Source organism: Callithrix jacchus, chromosome 14 (genome assembly GCF_049354715.1).
Source record: "Callithrix jacchus isolate 240 chromosome 14, calJac240_pri, whole genome shotgun sequence".
Taxonomy (NCBI): domain Eukaryota; kingdom Metazoa; phylum Chordata; class Mammalia; order Primates; family Cebidae; genus Callithrix; species Callithrix jacchus.
The window spans coordinates 113,400,001-113,417,462 of record NC_133515.1 but is presented as its reverse complement, the minus strand read 5'-3'; the positions used below and the strand labels follow the sequence as shown (position 1 = coordinate 113,417,462).

The following is a 17,462-nucleotide window of genomic DNA, read 5'->3' as shown; positions in this document are numbered from 1 at the left end:
CTACAAAGACAGAAATTCAGTCTGGTCAAGTGTCGAAAGTACAAAGACATACCACACCCATCCCCAGTCTGGTAGCAGGTACATCAGAACTCCTCCCTCCAGGCAGCCCCTGACCTAACGGCACTTCTGAAAAGGCGACCGTGTATTTGCAGATCTCATTCCGTCTAATACTCATCCTTAGCCTTCACATGTTCACTCTACCCACCTGTTTTAAACTGTTCCGAATCCTAAAAGGGAAAGCAATGAACAAAATGGAAAAATTCCAAGGAAACATTTTCTGTTTCTGGTGAATTAACTAAAATGGTAGACCATAAACACCATAAACACGGTGAGCCAGCAGGTGACGCTGGCCGGCGGGTGACTCTGGATATTAGGTGAGGCTGGCCGGCAGGTGACTCTGGACATCAGGTGAGGGTGGTCTGTGGGTGACTCTGGACATTAGGTGAGGCTGGCCGGCAGGTGACTCTGGACATTAGGTGAAGCTGGCCGGCGGGTGACTCTGGACATTAGGTGAGGCTGGTTGGCTGGTCTGCAGGTGACTCTGGACATTAGGTGAGGCTGGCTGGCGGGTGACTCTGGACATTAGGTGAGGCTGGCCTGCAGGTGACTGTGAACATTAGGTGAGGCTGGTCTGCAGGTGACTGTGGACATTAGGTGAGGTTGGCCGGCGGGTGACTATGGACATTAGGTGAGGCTGGTCGGCAGGTGACTCGACATTAGGTGAGGTTGGCCGGCGGGTGACTATGGACATTAGGTGAGGCTGGTCTGCAGGTGACTGTGGACATTAGGTGAGGTTGGCCGGCGGGTGACTATGGACATTAGGTGAGACTGGTCGGCAGGTGACTCTGGACATTAGGTGAGGTTGGCCGGCGGGTGACTATGGACAATAGGTGAGGCTGGCCTGCAGGTGACTGTGAACATTAGGTGAGGCTGGTCTGCAGGTGACTGTGGACATTAGGTGAGGTTGGCCGGCGGGTGACTATGGACATTAGGTGAGGCTGGTCTGCAGGTGACTGTGGACATTAGGTGAGGTTGGCCGGCGGGTGACTATGGACATTAGGTGAGGCTGGTCGGCGGGTGACTCTCGACATTAGGTGAGGCTGGTCTATAGGTGACTCTGGACATTAGGTGAGGCTGGCCGGCGGGTGACTCTGGACATTAGGTGAGGCTGGCCGGCGGGCGACTCTCGACATTAGGTGAGGCTGGTCTATAGGTGACTCTGGACATTAGGTGAGGCTGGCCGGCGGGTGACTCTGGACATTAGGTGAGGCTGGCCGGCGGGCGACTCTGGACATTAGGTGAGGCTGGTCTGTAGGTGATTCTGGACATTAGGTGAGGCTGGCCGGCGGGTGACTGTGGACATTAGGTGAGGCTGGTCGGCGGGTGACTCTCGACATTAGGTGAGGCTGGCCGGCGGGCGACTCTGGACCTTAGGTAAGTTGCCGGCAGGCAGGTGAGACTGCAGCTGGTGGAAGGCAGAGCCCAGCACACATCATCAGGCCTCAGGGCTTTGGCTCTAGCTCTGCCCTATTTAGCTGCGCCTTTTAACTTCTGGCATCAATTTTTTCATATATAAAATGTAGATGTGATGGACTGGAGCCAAATTTATGCTTCCCTGACTTTTAAATGCATACAACATAATACTGTAGAATTCCTCCAGCGTTCTCTGGATTTTAAATCTCATCAACCTGGGAGCTATCCAAGACAAGAGCCGTAAAGTGTGACAGCAACTCCCACACTGCATCCAAGGTCAACAGACTTTCAGTGATGAGGCGACAATCCAGACCTGGACGAAACCTCCGCCGTCCTGTTCAGCAGGAACATCTTCCCATCCTGCTCCTGACAGGTGCGGACGGCCAGCTCCCTGCTCCTGTCATCTCTTCTATAAACACAGTCTTGCCCGGGAGCCAAGCCCAGCCTCGTCTGCCTCTGGAGTCTGGAACAAGGACTCAGTTTGTGCCTCCTCCGTCTGCCCGAGTATCACAGGGCTCGCATCTCAGAGGCCTGCCTCTCACTCTCTCATGACTAAACATGGCCAGAGAGGAGCGGCTGGGGCGCTGGGGCTGGACCCATCCAAGGAGCTCCTTCAGAAGCACAGGAGCAGCGCTGGGGAGCACTGGGGCTGGGCACACACGAGGAGCTCTTTCAGAAGCACAGGGGCAGCGGGCGGGAGTGCTGGGGCTGGGCACACATGAGGAGCTCCTTCAGAAGCACAGGGGCAGCAGGCGGGAGTGCTGGGGCTGGGCACACACGAGGAGCTCCTTCAGAAGCACAGGGGCAGCGCTGGGGAGCACTGGGGCTGGGCACACACGAGGAGCTCCTTCAGAAGCACAGGGGCAGCAGGCGGAGTGCTGGGGCTGGACCCACAGGAGTTGCTCCTTCAGAAGCACAGGGGCAGCGGGCGGGAGTGCTGGGGCTGGGCACACACGAGGAGCTCCTTCAGAAGCACAGGGGCAGCACTGGGGAGCACTGGGGCTGGACCCACAGGAGTTGCTCCTTCAGAAGCACCAGCGTCTTGCTGTCCTCACACAGGCAGATGTGAGAAGCTTTGATATGGTGGTTTTACTTCAGGATTTTCTTTTAAGGATTCCTTTCAAAAGGTCCCTTTGAAATTGCTCCGCTCCAACTCAGGACCCTCAGTGATCTGACCCCCGGTGGCTTCTGACAGTCTGACCTCATTCCCACCTTGGCCTCTGTCCGTGAACCATGCTCCTGCCCCACCGCCCCCGCTGCCTGTCTTTTGCCTTCCCCCCACTTCCATCTCTCCTTACCCAACACAGCCACAGCTCCCAAGCCCAAGTGTGGCAGGGGTGCTGCCACACCCGGGCTCATGGAGGGGCTCGCTGCCAGTGTGCATGTGAGGGTCAGGGCAGGACTTCCCTCTGTTGCCCTGAGAGCCTGCAGCCAGGCCGTCTTGGCCTTAACAGGCCCACACCATGTTTGTGGACGCAAGGGGAGACTTTCTTTGTTTGGGAGACCAGTTAGATCCCCATGGGAGCTGAGTGAACCTGTGTCAGACGCTGCATGGCGCTCCAGTCTCCTAAGGACCCTGTCCCAGCAGAGGTCTGAGCCCCTCCCGCACCCGCTCAGGTTGGTCACAATGTCCCAGTTCAAGGCTGCCAACAGTGACCAGAGCAGACAGTCCACTGCCAGAGGGCAGCAGCAGGGGAGAAAAACCAGCACGCTCTCCCTCCCTCCCAGCGGGCAGGGCCACAGTGATGCACTGCCCCGCCAGGGCACTCCATGCTGCCCAGGAGAGAGACTTGGCCATTGGGCAAGGGGCCTGAGGCTGGCAGAACCGTCATCATGCCCCCTGCCATGTAAGACTGGAAAAGGAGCAGAAATTGCTTCTCCTTTGTAGCTTTCCCTACGTGGAGGGGAAGAGTGGACATGGGCCGTGGAGGGGAAGAGTGGATGTGGGCTGTGGAGGGGAAGAGCGGACGTGGGCTGTGGAGGGGAAAGAGTGGACATGGGCTATGGAGGGAGAAGAGTGGATGTGGGCTGTGGAGGGGAAGGGCGGACATGGGCCATGGAGGGGAAGAGCGGACGTGGGCTGTGGAGGGGAAAGAGTGGGTATGGGCCGTGGAGGGGAAGAGTGGACATGGGCCGTGGAGGGGGAAGAGTGGACGTGGGCCATGGAGGGGAAGAGCGGACGTGGGCCATGGAGGGGAAGAGTGGACGTGGGCCGTGGAGGGGAAGACTGGACGTGGGCCGTGGAGGGGAAGACTGGACGTGGGCCATGGAGGGGAAGAGCGGACGTGGGCTGTGGAGGGGAAAGAGTGGATATGGGCCGTGGAGGGGAAGACTGGACGTGGGCCGTGGAGGGGAAGAGCGGACGTGGGCTGTGGAGGGGAAAGAGTGGATATGGGCCGTGGAGAGGAAGAGTGGATGTGGGCCGTGGAGGGGGAAGAGTGGACGTGGGCCATGGAGGGGAAGAGCGGACGTGGGCCGTGGAGGGGAAGAGCGGACGTGGGCCGTGGAGGGGAAGACTGGACGTGGGCCACGGAGGGGAAGAGCGGATGTGGGCTGTGGAGGGGAAAGAGTGGATATGGGCCGTGGAGGGGAAGACTGGACGTGGGCCGTGGAGGGGAAGAGCGGACGTGGGCTGTGGAGGAGAAAGAGTGGATATGGGCTGTGGAGGGGAAGACTGGACGTGGGCCATGGAGGGGAAGACTGGACGTGGGCCGTGGAGGGGGAAGAGTGGATGTAGGCTGTGGAGGGAGAAGAGTGGACGTGGGCCATGGAGGAAGAGTGGAGGTGGACCTTGGTGGGGAGTGAGGTGCAGTTGGGTACCCAGGCGATGAGTGGGGGACGTTTCTGTGTGGCCCCAACTCACTTGTTTCGCAGCCAGATGATCTCAGGCTTGGGGTTGCCTTCGGCTCTGCAAGTGAAGTACACAGTGTTCCCCGAGGTGACATCTGCGTCCTGGGGCTCGGAGGTGATCCGGGGCCTTTCTGTGCCCAACAAGAAAACGGAAACCTTTTTAGTCTAAACCATGACACGAAAATAAATGAGAACCCATGTGACTCCTTCGTGTCCAAGAGGAAACAAAGGCGTAACTGAGCCATAACACCCCCACAAAAGCGCCGGCCTGGCTTCTCTACAGCCCGTCCACGGTGCTGGTCTACACGCTGTCTACACTCAGGGCGCCATGTTCTGAGCCCGAGAGGCAGGCTGGCTCAGAGCTGACAGATGAGCCCATATGACAGCTTTCAGCATCCCCTCAAGGCCCTTCAGGAAAGCCAAACACCCGTGCAGAGTGGATACGCCACAGGTCACTATTTTCCGTGAATAAAAGAAAAAAAATAGTGCTCTGTAGACAAAGCATCCCTGAAAGAACAGATCTCTACAAGGCCGGTGGCAGACACCAGAGCTGGACCGACTCCCGGTCTCCTCCACAGCTGCCCACCCTCGCCCTCCGCCCTGGGCCAGGGGAAGGGCGTCTCCTGCCTCCAGTGCAGCCGCCACTCCACACGGCTTCCAAGGGCCACCTGAGGGCTGATGGCTCCCAGCCTCCCGTCCCTGGTGGCTCCGCTCCGGAGCTCCAGGCTCGTCCAGAGAGTGGCCTTCACCACAGCCCCCTTCAGCAGCCGTGAGGGAACCGCGCTGAGGCAAAGCAGGCCTCGGCTTCCAGCTCTGCCTCGTCACCTCAGCGTGCTCTATCTCCATGTGCATGCTGGGAGCACCTCAAGAAGAAAAACCACATACAGGTGTGTACCAGTGAGTGCGTGCAGCGGGGCACACGAGGGCGGGCACCAGTGTGCGCGTGCAGCGGGGCAGACACGAGGGCGGGCACCAGTGTGCGCGTGCAGCGGGGCAGACACGAGGGCGGGCACCAGTGTGAGCGTGCAGCAGGGCAGACACGAGGGTGGGCACCAGTGTGGGCGTGCAGCGGGGCAGACATGAGGGCGGGCACCAGTGAGCGCGTGCAGCGGGGCAGACACGAGGGCGGGCACCAGTGAGTGCGTGCAGCGGGGCACACGAGGGCGGGCACCAGTGAGCGCGTGCAGCGGGGCACACGAGGGCAGGCACCAGTGTGGGCATGCAGTGGGGCACACGAGGGCGGGAACCAGTGAGCGCGTGGGGCACACGAGGGTGGGCACGAGTGTGCGCATGCAGTGGGGCACACGAGGGCAGGTACAAGTGTGTGCGTGCAGCGGGGCAGACATGAGAGCGAGTATGAGTGTGTGAGTGCCACGGGGCTGACTCCACTCAGCACTGCCATTTACTTGGCAACCAACAGAAAGGCTGTCGACCCCACTTGGGCTGCCAGCAAGGGCCCCTGGATTGGTTCCTTCCATCTCCCCAGCATTCCATAGCCCAGGTCAGGAGTCTGGGGCGGCTCGGCCCAGCTTTCTCCCTGCTCCCATGTCATGTGCAAGTGTGTGTGTGTGTGTGTGTGTGTGTGTGTGTGTATGCTGTACATACGTATGTGTAGATGGTGTGTGTCTGTGTGTTTGTGTGTCTATAAATGGTGTGTGTGGATGGTAAATTGTGTGTGTGCACGTGTGTGGTGTGTATCTGTTTCTGTGTGTGTGTGTCTGTAAGTGGTGTGTGTGTGGATGGCAAATGGTGTGTATGTGTGTGGATGTGCATCTGTGGATGGTGTGTGTCTGTGGATATGTAGATGGTAAATGGAGTGTGTGTATGTGCATGTGTGTGTGGATGTGTGTCTAAATGGTATGTGTGCGGATGGTAAATGCTGTGTGTGTAGGTGCATGTGTGTGTGGATGGTGTGTCTGTGTGTCTGTAAGTGGTGTGTGTGGATGGTAAATGATGTGTGTGTATGTGCGTGTGTGTGGATGCTGTGTGTGTGTGTGGATGGTGTGTGTTTGTCTGTAACTGGTGTGTGTGTGTGTGTCTGTAAGTGGTATGTGTGTGGATGGTAAATGGTGTGTGTGTAGGTGCATGTGTGTGGATGGTAAATGTGTATATGTGTGTATGCTGTGCGTGTGTGTGGATGGTGTGTTTGTCTGTAAGTGGTGTGTGTGGATGGTAAATGGTGCATGTGTGTGTGGATGGCGTGTGTGTTTGTGTGTGTCTGTAAGTGGTGTGTGTGGATGCTGTGTGTCTGTGTGTGTTTATGTGTGTCTGAATGGTGTGAGTGTGGATGGTAAATGTGTGTGTGTGTGTGGATGGCGTGTGTGTCTGTAAATGGTGTGTATGTGGATGGTAAACGGAGTGTGTACATTTGCGTGTGTGGATGCTGTGTGTGTGTGTTTATGTGGGTCTGAATGGTGTGTGTGTGGATGGTAAATGGTGTATATATAGGTGCATGTGTGTGTGGATGGTAAATGGTGTGTGTGTCTGTGTGTGGATGGCGTGTGTGTGGATGTCATGTGTGTTTGGGTGTGTCTGTAAATCGTGTGTATGTGGATGGTAAATGGTGTATATATAGATAGGTGCATGTGTGTGTGGATGGTAAATGGTGTGTGTGTGTGTGGATGTCATGTGTGTTTGGGTGTGTCTGTAAATCGTGTGTATGTGGATGGTAAATGGTGTATATATAGGTGCATGTGTGTGTGGATGGTAAATGGTGTGTGTGTGTGTGTGGATGGCGTGTGTGTGGATGTCATGTGTGTTTGGGTGTGTCTGTAAATCGTGTGTATGTGGATGGTAAATGGAGTGTGTGCATGTGTGTGTGGATGCTGTGTGTCTGTGTGTGTTTATGTGTGTCTGAATGGTGTGAGTGTGGATGGTAAATGGTGTATATATAGGTGCATGTGTGTGTGGATGGTAAATGGTGTGTGTGTGTGTGTGTGTGTGTGGATGGCATGTGTGTGGATGTCATGTGTGTTTGGGTGTGTCTGTAAATCGTGTGTATGTGGATGGTAAATGGAGTGTGTGCATGTGCGTGTGGATGCTGTGTGTCTGTGTGTGTTTATGTGTGTCTGAATGGTGTGCGTGTGGATGGTAAATGGTGTATATATAGGTGCATGTGTGTGTGGATGGTAAATGGTGTGTGTGTGTGTGTGTGTGTGTGTGTGTGGATGGCGTGTGTGTGGATGTCATGTGTGTTTGGGTGTGTCTGTAAATCGTGTGTATGTGGATGGTAAATGGTGTATATATAGGTGCATGTGTGTGTGGATGGTAAATGGTGTGTGTGTGTGTGTGTGTGTGTGGATGGCGTGTGTGTGGATGTCATGTGTGTTTGTGTGTGTCTGTAAATGTGTGCGTGGATGGTAAATGGGGTGTGTGTGTGTGTGTGGATGGCGTGTGTCTGTAAATGGTGTGTATGTGGATGGTAAATGGAGTGTGTGCATGTGCGTGTGTGGATGCTGTGTGTGTGTGTTTATGTGTGTCTGAATGGTGTGCGTGTGGATGGTAAATGGTGTATATATAGATAGGTGCATGTGTATGTGGATGGTAAACGGTGTGTGTGTGTGTGGATGGCGTGTGTCTGTAAATGGTGTGTATGTGGATGGTAAACGGAGTGTGTGCATGTGTGTGTGGATGCTGTGTCTGTGTGTGTTTATGTGTGTCTGAATGGTGTGCGTGTGAATGGTAAATGGTGTATATATAGATAGGTGCATGTGTGTGTGGATGGTAAATGGTGTGTGTGTGTGTGTGTGTGGATGGCGTGTGTGTGGATGTCATGTGTGTTTGGGTGTGTCTGTAAATCGTGTGTATGTGGATGGTAAATGGAGTGTGTGCATGTGTGTGTGGATGGTGTGTGCCTGTTGGACCACTCACCACAGTTCAGCTCTTCTGGGGTGATCGTTGCCACGGAGCGTCCCTGGATACGCCTGGGATACTCACAGGTGGCCGCGGCCTGCGCATTCCCTGACTCCGCGTAGGTTCTCAGCAAATCCGCCAGCCACAGGATCTCACAGTCGCAGTGAAGTGTGTTTGAGTCCAACCGCCTGTCGGAAGGAAGATGCAGCTGGTGAGACCTGGGGCCGGTGGATCTGTCCACCCATCCATCAGCCAGGGCTTCCAGGTCCTGCATCAGGAGACATGTGCCAGGCCTGCCGGGCGTGCGGCATCGGGCTGGGACACGTCTCATGTGGTGGAATCCAAGCCCCAGTGCCTGACTCAGGGTGTAGAGACACACACACATCACCAGGAAGAGCCCGGGGTGCACAGTCCCCTCACCGCACTAACTGGAGAGGCGTGGGTAGCACAGGGCAGGTGCAGACCCAGACACAGGGTGTCACGTTCAAGGTGAAGGAGTGAGCAGGTGGCACAGGTCCGGAAAGTTTGTGAAGGAGGCAGGGTGGGCACCACTCACAGAAGTCAGTAACATGAGAACCACCACCACAAAACCACCGTCACCCAACGCCCATCATCACGGGCAGGGCAGTTTTACACCATCTCACTCCATCCTGAGCCTGCCCAGGGAAGTGTGGGAGGGGAGGGCTGTATCGCCCGGCTAGTTCACACCTGAGTCTCCTGAGGTCCAAGCTGACCTGGACAGTTTCTGGTGAGCAACACATCCCACCTCAACAAGGGGAACATGGGCAGGCTGTGCCCGCACCCTGGGAAAAGCGCTGTCTGTGCACATAAGGAAGAAGTTGTCTTGGGGGCAGAGGAGTTCCGGGTAGCAAAGACAGGACAGGAGCCGGAAGGGGCTGGCACTGGACGTGAGATGGCCAGGTGGGAAGGGTCCCCAGGCCCCTCCAGCCGGCCTGCGCATTAGAGGGGCTCACACAGGTGGAGCCCGCAGAGGTCTGCGTTGTGTGCGGCAAGCAGGAGCCTGGCCCTCCTCTTCCTGGTGGAATTCAGTCTGTGAGGTGGGAAGCCCGCTGGCAGGAAACACACTCTCTGGCTTTGCTAAGGGTCTCTGTCCCCACCCCGTTTTTTTCCCTTGTTGCCCAATAAATCCCATTTTCCTTACTGTTCAGATAGTCTGTATTTTTGTGGCCATGTAACAAGGACCCCATATTTAACTGAACCAGGGAAAAGCCCTGTAACTGACGTGTTCACTATCAGCCCTCAGGGAGGCAGCCCCGAGTCGCCACCCTACAGAGGGGGGTGGGATCCCTAGAAGTGCTCACCAGAGCTGCAGGGCGAGAGCATCGCTAGGGGCCGATGCTGGCTCCATGAGGGAAGGGGAGGCTACACCTCCCATCCAAGGTTCTCTGGGACATGAGCCCAGAGGGGACAGGAACGTGGAGCTGGCCTCATGACCAGAACCACCCTTTCCCCAGTGAGCAGGTACACAACTCTTAGGTGAGAAGGCTGTGAGGAGTCAGTGTCAGCCTTGTGCCCAGGGCACCCAACCTGTGCCCACAGTTGAAGGGCAAGATCCGGATGGTAATGTCAGGTGTGTGGCATCTGGCCAGTCGGTGCTGGTGGAGTGAGCTGCTCAGAACTACTGGGGAAGCACAGGACCCCCAGCCTTCATCTGCTCTGAAGGACAGAGGGCTACTCAGGAGGTCTGGAGGGGCAGGGCAGCTGGCATGGCCTCCTGGCCCGGGGTTCCTCAGGGACCTGAGGTTAGAGACTGCTCCCTCCGGGCAGACAGTGGCCAGGATGCAGCGCGCCCTCTGGGAGCAGCTCTGTAAATCTGTCACAGAGTCTCAGTCTGGGGTGGCAGTGAGTGAGCAACTTCAGTGCAGTGAGCAAACAGGAGAGGCGGACCTTGCCAGACACCCAGAGAGAGGCTGAGAACGGGGAGAAGGGAGCTGTGAGCACGGTCCCAGCCGTTACCAGTCTGCCCTACACTTGGCTGCTTTCTAGAGCTTTTCTCTGGTAATTTCTACTCTCTGTTATCTATCAGATACGGAAACATTCATCCCATCTTCCTACCCAGGATGTAAGTTTTGGTTTTTGGTTTTCTTTTGAGATGAAGTCTCGTTCTGTTGCCAGGCTGGAGTCTCGACTCACTGCAACCTCCGCCTCCTGGGTTTAAGCAGTTCTCCTGCCTCAGCCTCCCGAATAGCTGGGACTACAGGTGTGCACCACCACGCGCAGCTATTTTTTGTATTTTTAGTAGAGACAGGCTTTCACCATGTTGGCCTGGATGGTCTCAATCTCATGATCCACCCGCCTCGGCCTCCCAAAGTGCTGGGATTACAGGTGTGAGCCACTGCGCTCAGCCCAGCATGTAGTTTTTAGTTTAGCTTGTGATATCTTTATCCTATAGGAAAAAAGAAAATCACAAATAGTTCTGAAGGTCTGTTTTACTCCACTTTCTTTCACTGAAGAGATAAAACAAACAAAAGGCCACTCTGGAGTCAGGCTTGCTTCTTGGCATTTTCTGTTTCTTTCCAGGTTGAGTTCACCGCATACACTCAGTAATATCTAACTGAAAATAATGGCTTCAAGGCCACGAAGGAAAACACCAAAAGAAGCCACAACTCCTAAAACGCCTTAATAAGAAGAAATTACCCAGTCTAAGGAAAAAGCATATTTGGAAGTCTTAAAAAAAAAAGGGGTGGAGGCCGGGTGTGATGGCTCACATCTGAAATTCCAGCAGTTTGGGAGGCCGAGCTGGGCGGATCACCTGAGGTCAGGAGTTCTAGACCAGCCTGGCCAACATGACGAAACTTTGTCTCTATTAGAAACGCAAAAATTAGCTGAGTGTGATGGCAAGTGCCTATAATCCCAGATACTCGGAAGGCTGAGGCATGAGAATCACTTGAATCTGGGAGGCAGAGGTTGCGGTGAGCTGAGATCATGCCATTGCACTCCAGCCTAGGCAACAAGAACAGAACTCCATCTCAAAAAAAAAAAAAAAAGAAAGAAAAAAAGAAATGGGTGGAGACCAGCCTCCTGCAGAAAGAAACAGAATACAGTAAGTACAGAAGCCCTTTCTAGACTGGTTTTATTTCTACCAATAAAACATGTGGGGTAATTACAAATCAATTGAAGAATTTAAAGATGAGTTTTTAAAATGTTGGCTGGGCATAGTGGCTCATGCTTGTAATCCCAGCACTTTGGGAGGCTGAGGTGGACAGATCACTTGAGCTGAGGAAGTCAAGACCAGCCCAGGCAACGTGGTAAAACCGTGTCATTAAGTAACAAATAAATAAAAGAAAAAAGGAAAAAAAAAAACCCACAAAATCACAAAAATTAGCTAGGCATGGTGGCACGTGCCTATAGTCCCAGCTACTCAACTATCTGGGAGAATTGCTTGAGCCCTGGCGGTTGAGGCTACAGTGAGCTGTGGTCACGCCATTGCACTCCAGCCTGGGCAACAGAGCAAGACCCCACACCTGAAAAAAAAATTCAAGTCTTCATCCTATCAAAGGATTAACTACTTGCCACGCGTTTTTCATTTTGCTTTCTAATGCATTCGACCCGTCCTCCACACAGACTCATTCTTTCCAAATCAGATTGTTAAGAAGCATCTCTCGGCACCTGAAAAAGAACCAGGCTAATGGAGGAGAGAGAGAAGTGAGGCTTTGCAGCACGGAAGCACCGAAGGTGCGATACTCACAGTCTCTTCATGGATTCCAAGTGATTGAACGTCCCTGGAACTAAATGTGTGATCCGGTTGTTATGTAAAAATCTGTTGAAAGAGATTTTACAACAAACCAATTTTGAAAGGCATTTCTTAAAATGTTTAGCAAAGAATATAAGCGGTCAAATATGTATCAGCTTTAAAACGTCTCAGTGATGACATGTATGTAATACAAATGAATTTGAAAACAATGTTGTTTACTCCAGCAAAGAAATGGATTTGTTTCCTATTTTATCAACACATTCAATGACAGAGAAAGTTATAAGCCGCATTCCTGAACCGTTAGACAGGAAATATGGACTTTACATGGAAACAGTTTTCAGGTGTTTAGCAGAGAGTGACCTTCATCTAAGGCCTTCAGGTGAGTGACCCTCAACTCAGCCAGTGACTGAGGCCAGGGCTCTGTGAATGGAAAGGTGAAGAATTAAACAAAACTCACAGCCTCTCAAGCTTCGGGAGATGCTGGAATGACTCTGGGTCCAAAGTTTCTATCTGATTAAAGTGCAGGTATCTGGAGGAATTAAAGGAAAGTCACATAACTCACAATTGAATTTATTTTTCAGATCCAAATTTTTGCTCAAAATATGTTTTCTTTGTCATTTCAAATTCAGTTATCAAGAGGAAGCTTGCTAGGCTTCCCACACTGTGTGGAAAATACGTAGAATAATGAAACGATTAGATAAATATGAATGAGCACGGGGCACAGACATTCACGCAGGTGACTGGATGTGGGTGAGTGAGGCCTGGAGGTGCTCACTGGGCTCCTCTCCGCCTCGTGAGAAGGGCGGTGCTAACTCAGCCCAGCCATTTTCACCTCCAAAAGATAAGGGAAAAAGCAAACATCAGAAGCATGACTTCAGTGACAGCGCATACATAAAGAGGTGACTCCCGCCCTCAGATCTCCTAACGTGTATATGAATGTGTCAGGGGGCGTTATCACTTCCGCAGAGTACACTGTCAGATACAAAGATATGCCTCAAGACACAAAGGAAACACAAAAAGAATGTCACCGCCTTTCTCCACCAGTCCTGAGGCGTTAAGTCAGAGAGCGCCTTTCCTCGGGTGTCCCTGACGGTACTGAACACCTGGGGTTCCTGTTCCTTTCCAGGGCACACAGGAGCCCTTGACGGTACTGAACAGCTGGGGTTCCTGTTCCTTTCCAGGGCACACGGGTGTCCCTGACGGTACTGAACACCTGGGGTTTCTCTTCCTTTCCAGGGCACACGGGTGTCCCTGACGGTACTGAACAGCTGGGGTTCCTGTTCCTTTCCAGGGCACACGGGTGTCCCTGACGGTACTGAACAGCTGGGGTTTCTCTTCCTTTCCAGGGCACACGGGTGTCCCTGACGGTACTGAACACCTGGGGTTTCTGTTCCTTTCCAGGGCACACGGGTGTCCCTGACGGTACTGAACACCTGGGGTTTCTGTTCCTTTCCAGGGCACACGGGTGTCCCTGACGGTACTGAACACCTGGGGTTTCTGTTCCTTTCCAGGGCACACGGGTGTCCCTGACGGTACTGAACACCTGGGGTTTCTCTTCCTTTCCAGGGCACACGGGTGTCCCTGACGGTACTGAACAGCTGGGGTTTCTCTTCCTTTCCAGGGCACGCGGGTGCCCTTGATGGTACTGAACAGCTGGGGTTCCTGTTCCTTTCCAGGGCACACGGGTGTCCCTGACGGTACTGAACAGCTGGGGTTCCTGTTCCTTTCCAGGGCACACGGGTGTCCCTGACGGTACTGAACAGCTGGGGTTCCTGTTCCTTTCCAGGGCACACGGGTGTCCCTGACGGTACTGAACACCTGGGGTTTCTCTTCCTTTCCAGGGCACACGGGTGTCCCTGACGGTACTGAACAGCTGGGGTTTCTCTTCCTTTCCAGGGCACGCGGGTGCCCTTGATGGTACTGAACAGCTGGGGTTCCTGTTCCTTTCCAGGGCACACGGGTGTCCCTGACGGTACTGAACAGCTGGGGTTCCTGTTCCTTTCCAGGGCACACGGGTGTCCCTGACGGTACTGAACAGCTGGGGTTCCTGTTCCTTTCCAGGGCACACGGGTGTCCCTGACGGTACTGAACACCTGGGGTTCCTGTTCCTTTCCAGGGCACACGGGTGTCCCTGACGGTACTGAACAGCTGGGGTTCCTGTTCCTTTCCAGGGCACACGGGTGTCCCTGACGGTACTGAACACCTGGGGTTCCTGTTCCTTTCCAGGGCACACGGGTGTCCCTGACGGTACTGAACACCTGGGGTTCCTGTTCCTTTCCAGGGCACACGGGTGTCCCTGACGGTACTGAACACCTGGGGTTCCTGTTCCTTTCCAGGGCACACGGGTGTCCCTGACGGTACTGAACACCTGGGGTTCCTGTTCCTTTCCAGGGCACACGGGTGTCCCTGACGGTACTGAACAGCTGGGGTTTCTCTTCCTTTCCAGGGCACACGGGTGTCCCTGACGGTACTGAACACCTGGGGTTCCTGTTCCTTTCCAGGGCACACGGGTGTCCCTGACGGTACTGAACAGCTGGGGTTCCTGTTCCTTTCCAGGGCACACGGGTGTCCCTGACGGTACTGAACAGCTGGGGTTTCTCTTCCTTTCCAAGGCACACGTCTCCAAACTTCTACAATTTACAGCTTTTGCTATAGCTCATTCTTTCTAATGTTTCCTGAATACTAATTTCCTCATTTTGAAAAGTGGGTTTTTCCTCTTAAGTCAAACACCAAATCAGTCCTCTCCCTGAGTGCTCTGCTGGGAAACCCCCTCCCGCGCATTCAGACATCCGCTGCAACCAGTATGCATTTTAAATGATGACTTCTTCAGGAGGCCAGCGTGAGTGACAGAAGTGGCACGCCCGCGGTGAGCGGTCTTTCTAACGCCACAGGAAGGAAAAGTCCTCAGAACACATGCCTGAGAATCAGGTCTGTGGGCATCCTGAGACCACTGTCACCACCAGGGCGCCAGAGTGCAGCTGCCATCACCTGCCCTGTCCCCGCACCAGCTCCCCAGGCAGCACCCACACAGGCCATGCTGTCTCTGCGGACACCTGCAGCCAGAGGGTCCCAAATGCAGACCCTCCCTGCCCCTCTCCTGGAGACATGAAATGTTTCCAGAAATGGGAAGGAAAAGCTGGAGCAGGAAGAGAAGGAAAACCACTGTTTGTGAGCATGACGGGCAGGCACATGACTCAGGGCCCAAGGGAGACAGAACCTGACAGAATCCCTGGAGCCTCGTCTCTGCCAGCAGCATGCTGATGGAGTGCCTGTCGTTTTTTGGGGTCCTTAGCCTTTTGCAGCCCACGGCAGTTGGGGGTCAGATGTGAGACCCAGGCACCACTACCCCATGGAGGCTGTGAGATGCCCCATGAGGTTTCAGTCCCGCAGGCAGGGTGGAGTTCCCCAGGCAAAGGCCAGAAGGCCAAGGAGGAGCTGACGGGGGAAGGAAGTGGGGATCTCAACCCCACAGAGAGCGGAGGCTGGAAAAATCCCTCCACCCACACTCTGCAGTGCAGGCTGGCCAGGGGCATGCGGGAGCACCACTGCACAGGTACTACAAGAAATACAGTCCAGGGAGCACATGATCTTAGAGGACCTGGGGCTCCGCACAGCCGGGGTGTCTTACACCCCTCCCCGAACAGCTGAGGACAGAGGACCACAGATAGGAAAAGACTCCCCAAGGACGCCAAGGTCAACACTGAATTCAAATGCACATTTCCCGACTGGCCAGGCGTGTTTTCTGACCTGTGTCCACAGCTTCCTAAGGAGCCTTTCTGGATCAGAGTTACTCAGTGCCCCCAGGGGCTGCATCTGCTCCAGGGAGTCCCGCACTCTCCCAGCACACCAGGAATGCATGTTTCAACAGTTCCAGGCTGCAGAGCAGATCCTGGGAGCGGGTGCAGACAGTCAAGGTGCGCACAAGCCACCCTCCCTGGACACACAGCACCTGGCCAGTCTCTCACTGAGGTCTAGGTGGACTGGCTTATCTCCTTCCCAACAGCTCCTTGCCTGCAGGTGGGGGCTAGCCGCCCTCAGGCTCACTGTACAGGCTTCACTGCATGGAACCCAAGCCACAGCACCAGAGACCCCAGCTCACCTAACCCTGGGGGCTGAAGGCAGCCTGGCCAGCTCAGGAAGCTCTCCCCAGCATCCAAAAGTTTCTGGAACACCTATTTGGCGATTCCCGGACGCCCTTTGTGTTCACCTCATTTCTGCCCTGACTTGCCCTTTTCTTCCTCAAAAATATCACTGGACTCAACCAGCACAAAGCCAGATGAGCATCTTCCGACCCACTCAGGATCTAAGAATGGTCTGCGATGAAGATTTTCTCACTCCCACTGAGTGACATGCTTGCTGCATATATGAACTTGCTCCTTGGCAAGCTCTTTCTACATCTGGGGGTTCCCTGGGTACCTCCATGTGTCTCTGCAATGAGCTGCACCGTTCTTCTCTGCACAGACAGATGATCTCTTCCCAAAGCTCCCCACGCCCTGTCCAAGTGCACTTGAATAAACACACACTTCGGGAAACATGAGCACTGTGGTCCTCAGGGTGCTTGGTCCCTGAGTGGTCTCTCCCTGGCACCGCTTGGTCTCAAACTTGCTGACAACATTGCTGTGTCTGGTCAGCCCAGTGACCCGTGACCACTGATCAGCAGCTGCGGCAGGAGGACGTCACGCCACATCACAGCTGACAGCTGCTTCCATCCTCACTCCTAAAACCAGGACAACTTACAACTCCTCGAGAAGGGCTCAGCTTGCCGAGTGGAAAATGGCGGGCAGAGCAAACAAACCGGAACAAATCCTCCTTTTTCACCAGGCCCTTGTCATGAAAAATCAACTTCACTGCAAAGGACGACTTCACGTGTGGCCAAAGAAGCTAAGAGCTTCATTACACACCACCCACACTAACCAGAACTACAAGGGAAGAAAGGTTTTCCTCAAATAATAGCATCACAGTGGGAGAGATTCAGCTTCATGTGTTCACAGTCACAATGAGGAGCAGTGAAGGTGGCAAAGAGCCCTCCCGTCCCCTGGCACCCTGGGCATTTCCCTGGTGAAGGACGCCTTGACCGGACTTGTGCGCCTGCCTGTCTCTCCTCTAACATGTGACATGGGTTCCATCGAGCCTACTGTCCTTGGTGTCAGGAAAGCATGGCCCAGGGCCTGGTGCCACCATAGGGGAGACCAGCGATGCCTCCTGAGGGTGGGTGGCAGGCTGGCTGGGTGGAAGCTGGGCGGGGGGCGAAGGACCCGCCCGTCCCTGATATTCCGTCTTCATGCACGTACTCCCGCACCTCAGGAAGCGCAGTCATGCATCATGCAAACAGCAAGCTCAGCACTGGTCCCTACGGGAGGAAAAGAGCCAGGCGGCACCCAAGACTAAAGCGCGAACAGAAGGGGCACTTACAGTTGCTCTAGAGAGGCAAGTCCCTTAAACGCTTGCCTGTCAATTGACTGGATCTCATTCTTGTACAGATAGCTGAAACAAGAAACATTGGGGAGCATTAGCACACAGACAGGAGGTCAAACTTCAGACGGAAAAGAAGAATTGCATTGACACATGGAGA

The 17,462-nt window shown here is 54.4% G+C and overlaps 1 protein-coding gene across 6 annotated transcripts in view; it reads right to left on the bottom strand.

Moving 5' to 3' along the window:
* The window catches only part of PXDN (peroxidasin), a 127,130-nt gene that overhangs the window by 53,658 nt on the left and 56,010 nt on the right, over positions 1-17,462 (bottom strand). For 4 of the 6 annotated variants that reach the window (XM_054245264.2, XM_078350049.1, XM_054245261.2 and 1 more), the window contains exons 4-8: positions 17,303-17,374; positions 12,348-12,419; positions 11,885-11,956; positions 8,194-8,363; positions 4,337-4,454 (exon numbers count right to left, since the gene is read on the bottom strand). In XM_054245264.2, coding sequence (XP_054101239.1) covers positions 4,337-4,454; positions 8,194-8,363; positions 11,885-11,895 — 299 coding nt within the window. In that variant the 5' untranslated portion in view covers positions 11,896-11,956; positions 12,348-12,419; positions 17,303-17,374. The remainder of the gene's footprint in view (positions 1-4,336; positions 4,455-8,193; positions 8,364-11,884; positions 11,957-12,347; positions 12,420-17,302; positions 17,375-17,462) is intronic. The other 2 variants (XM_078350048.1, XM_054245262.2) reach the window with 1 other exon arrangement.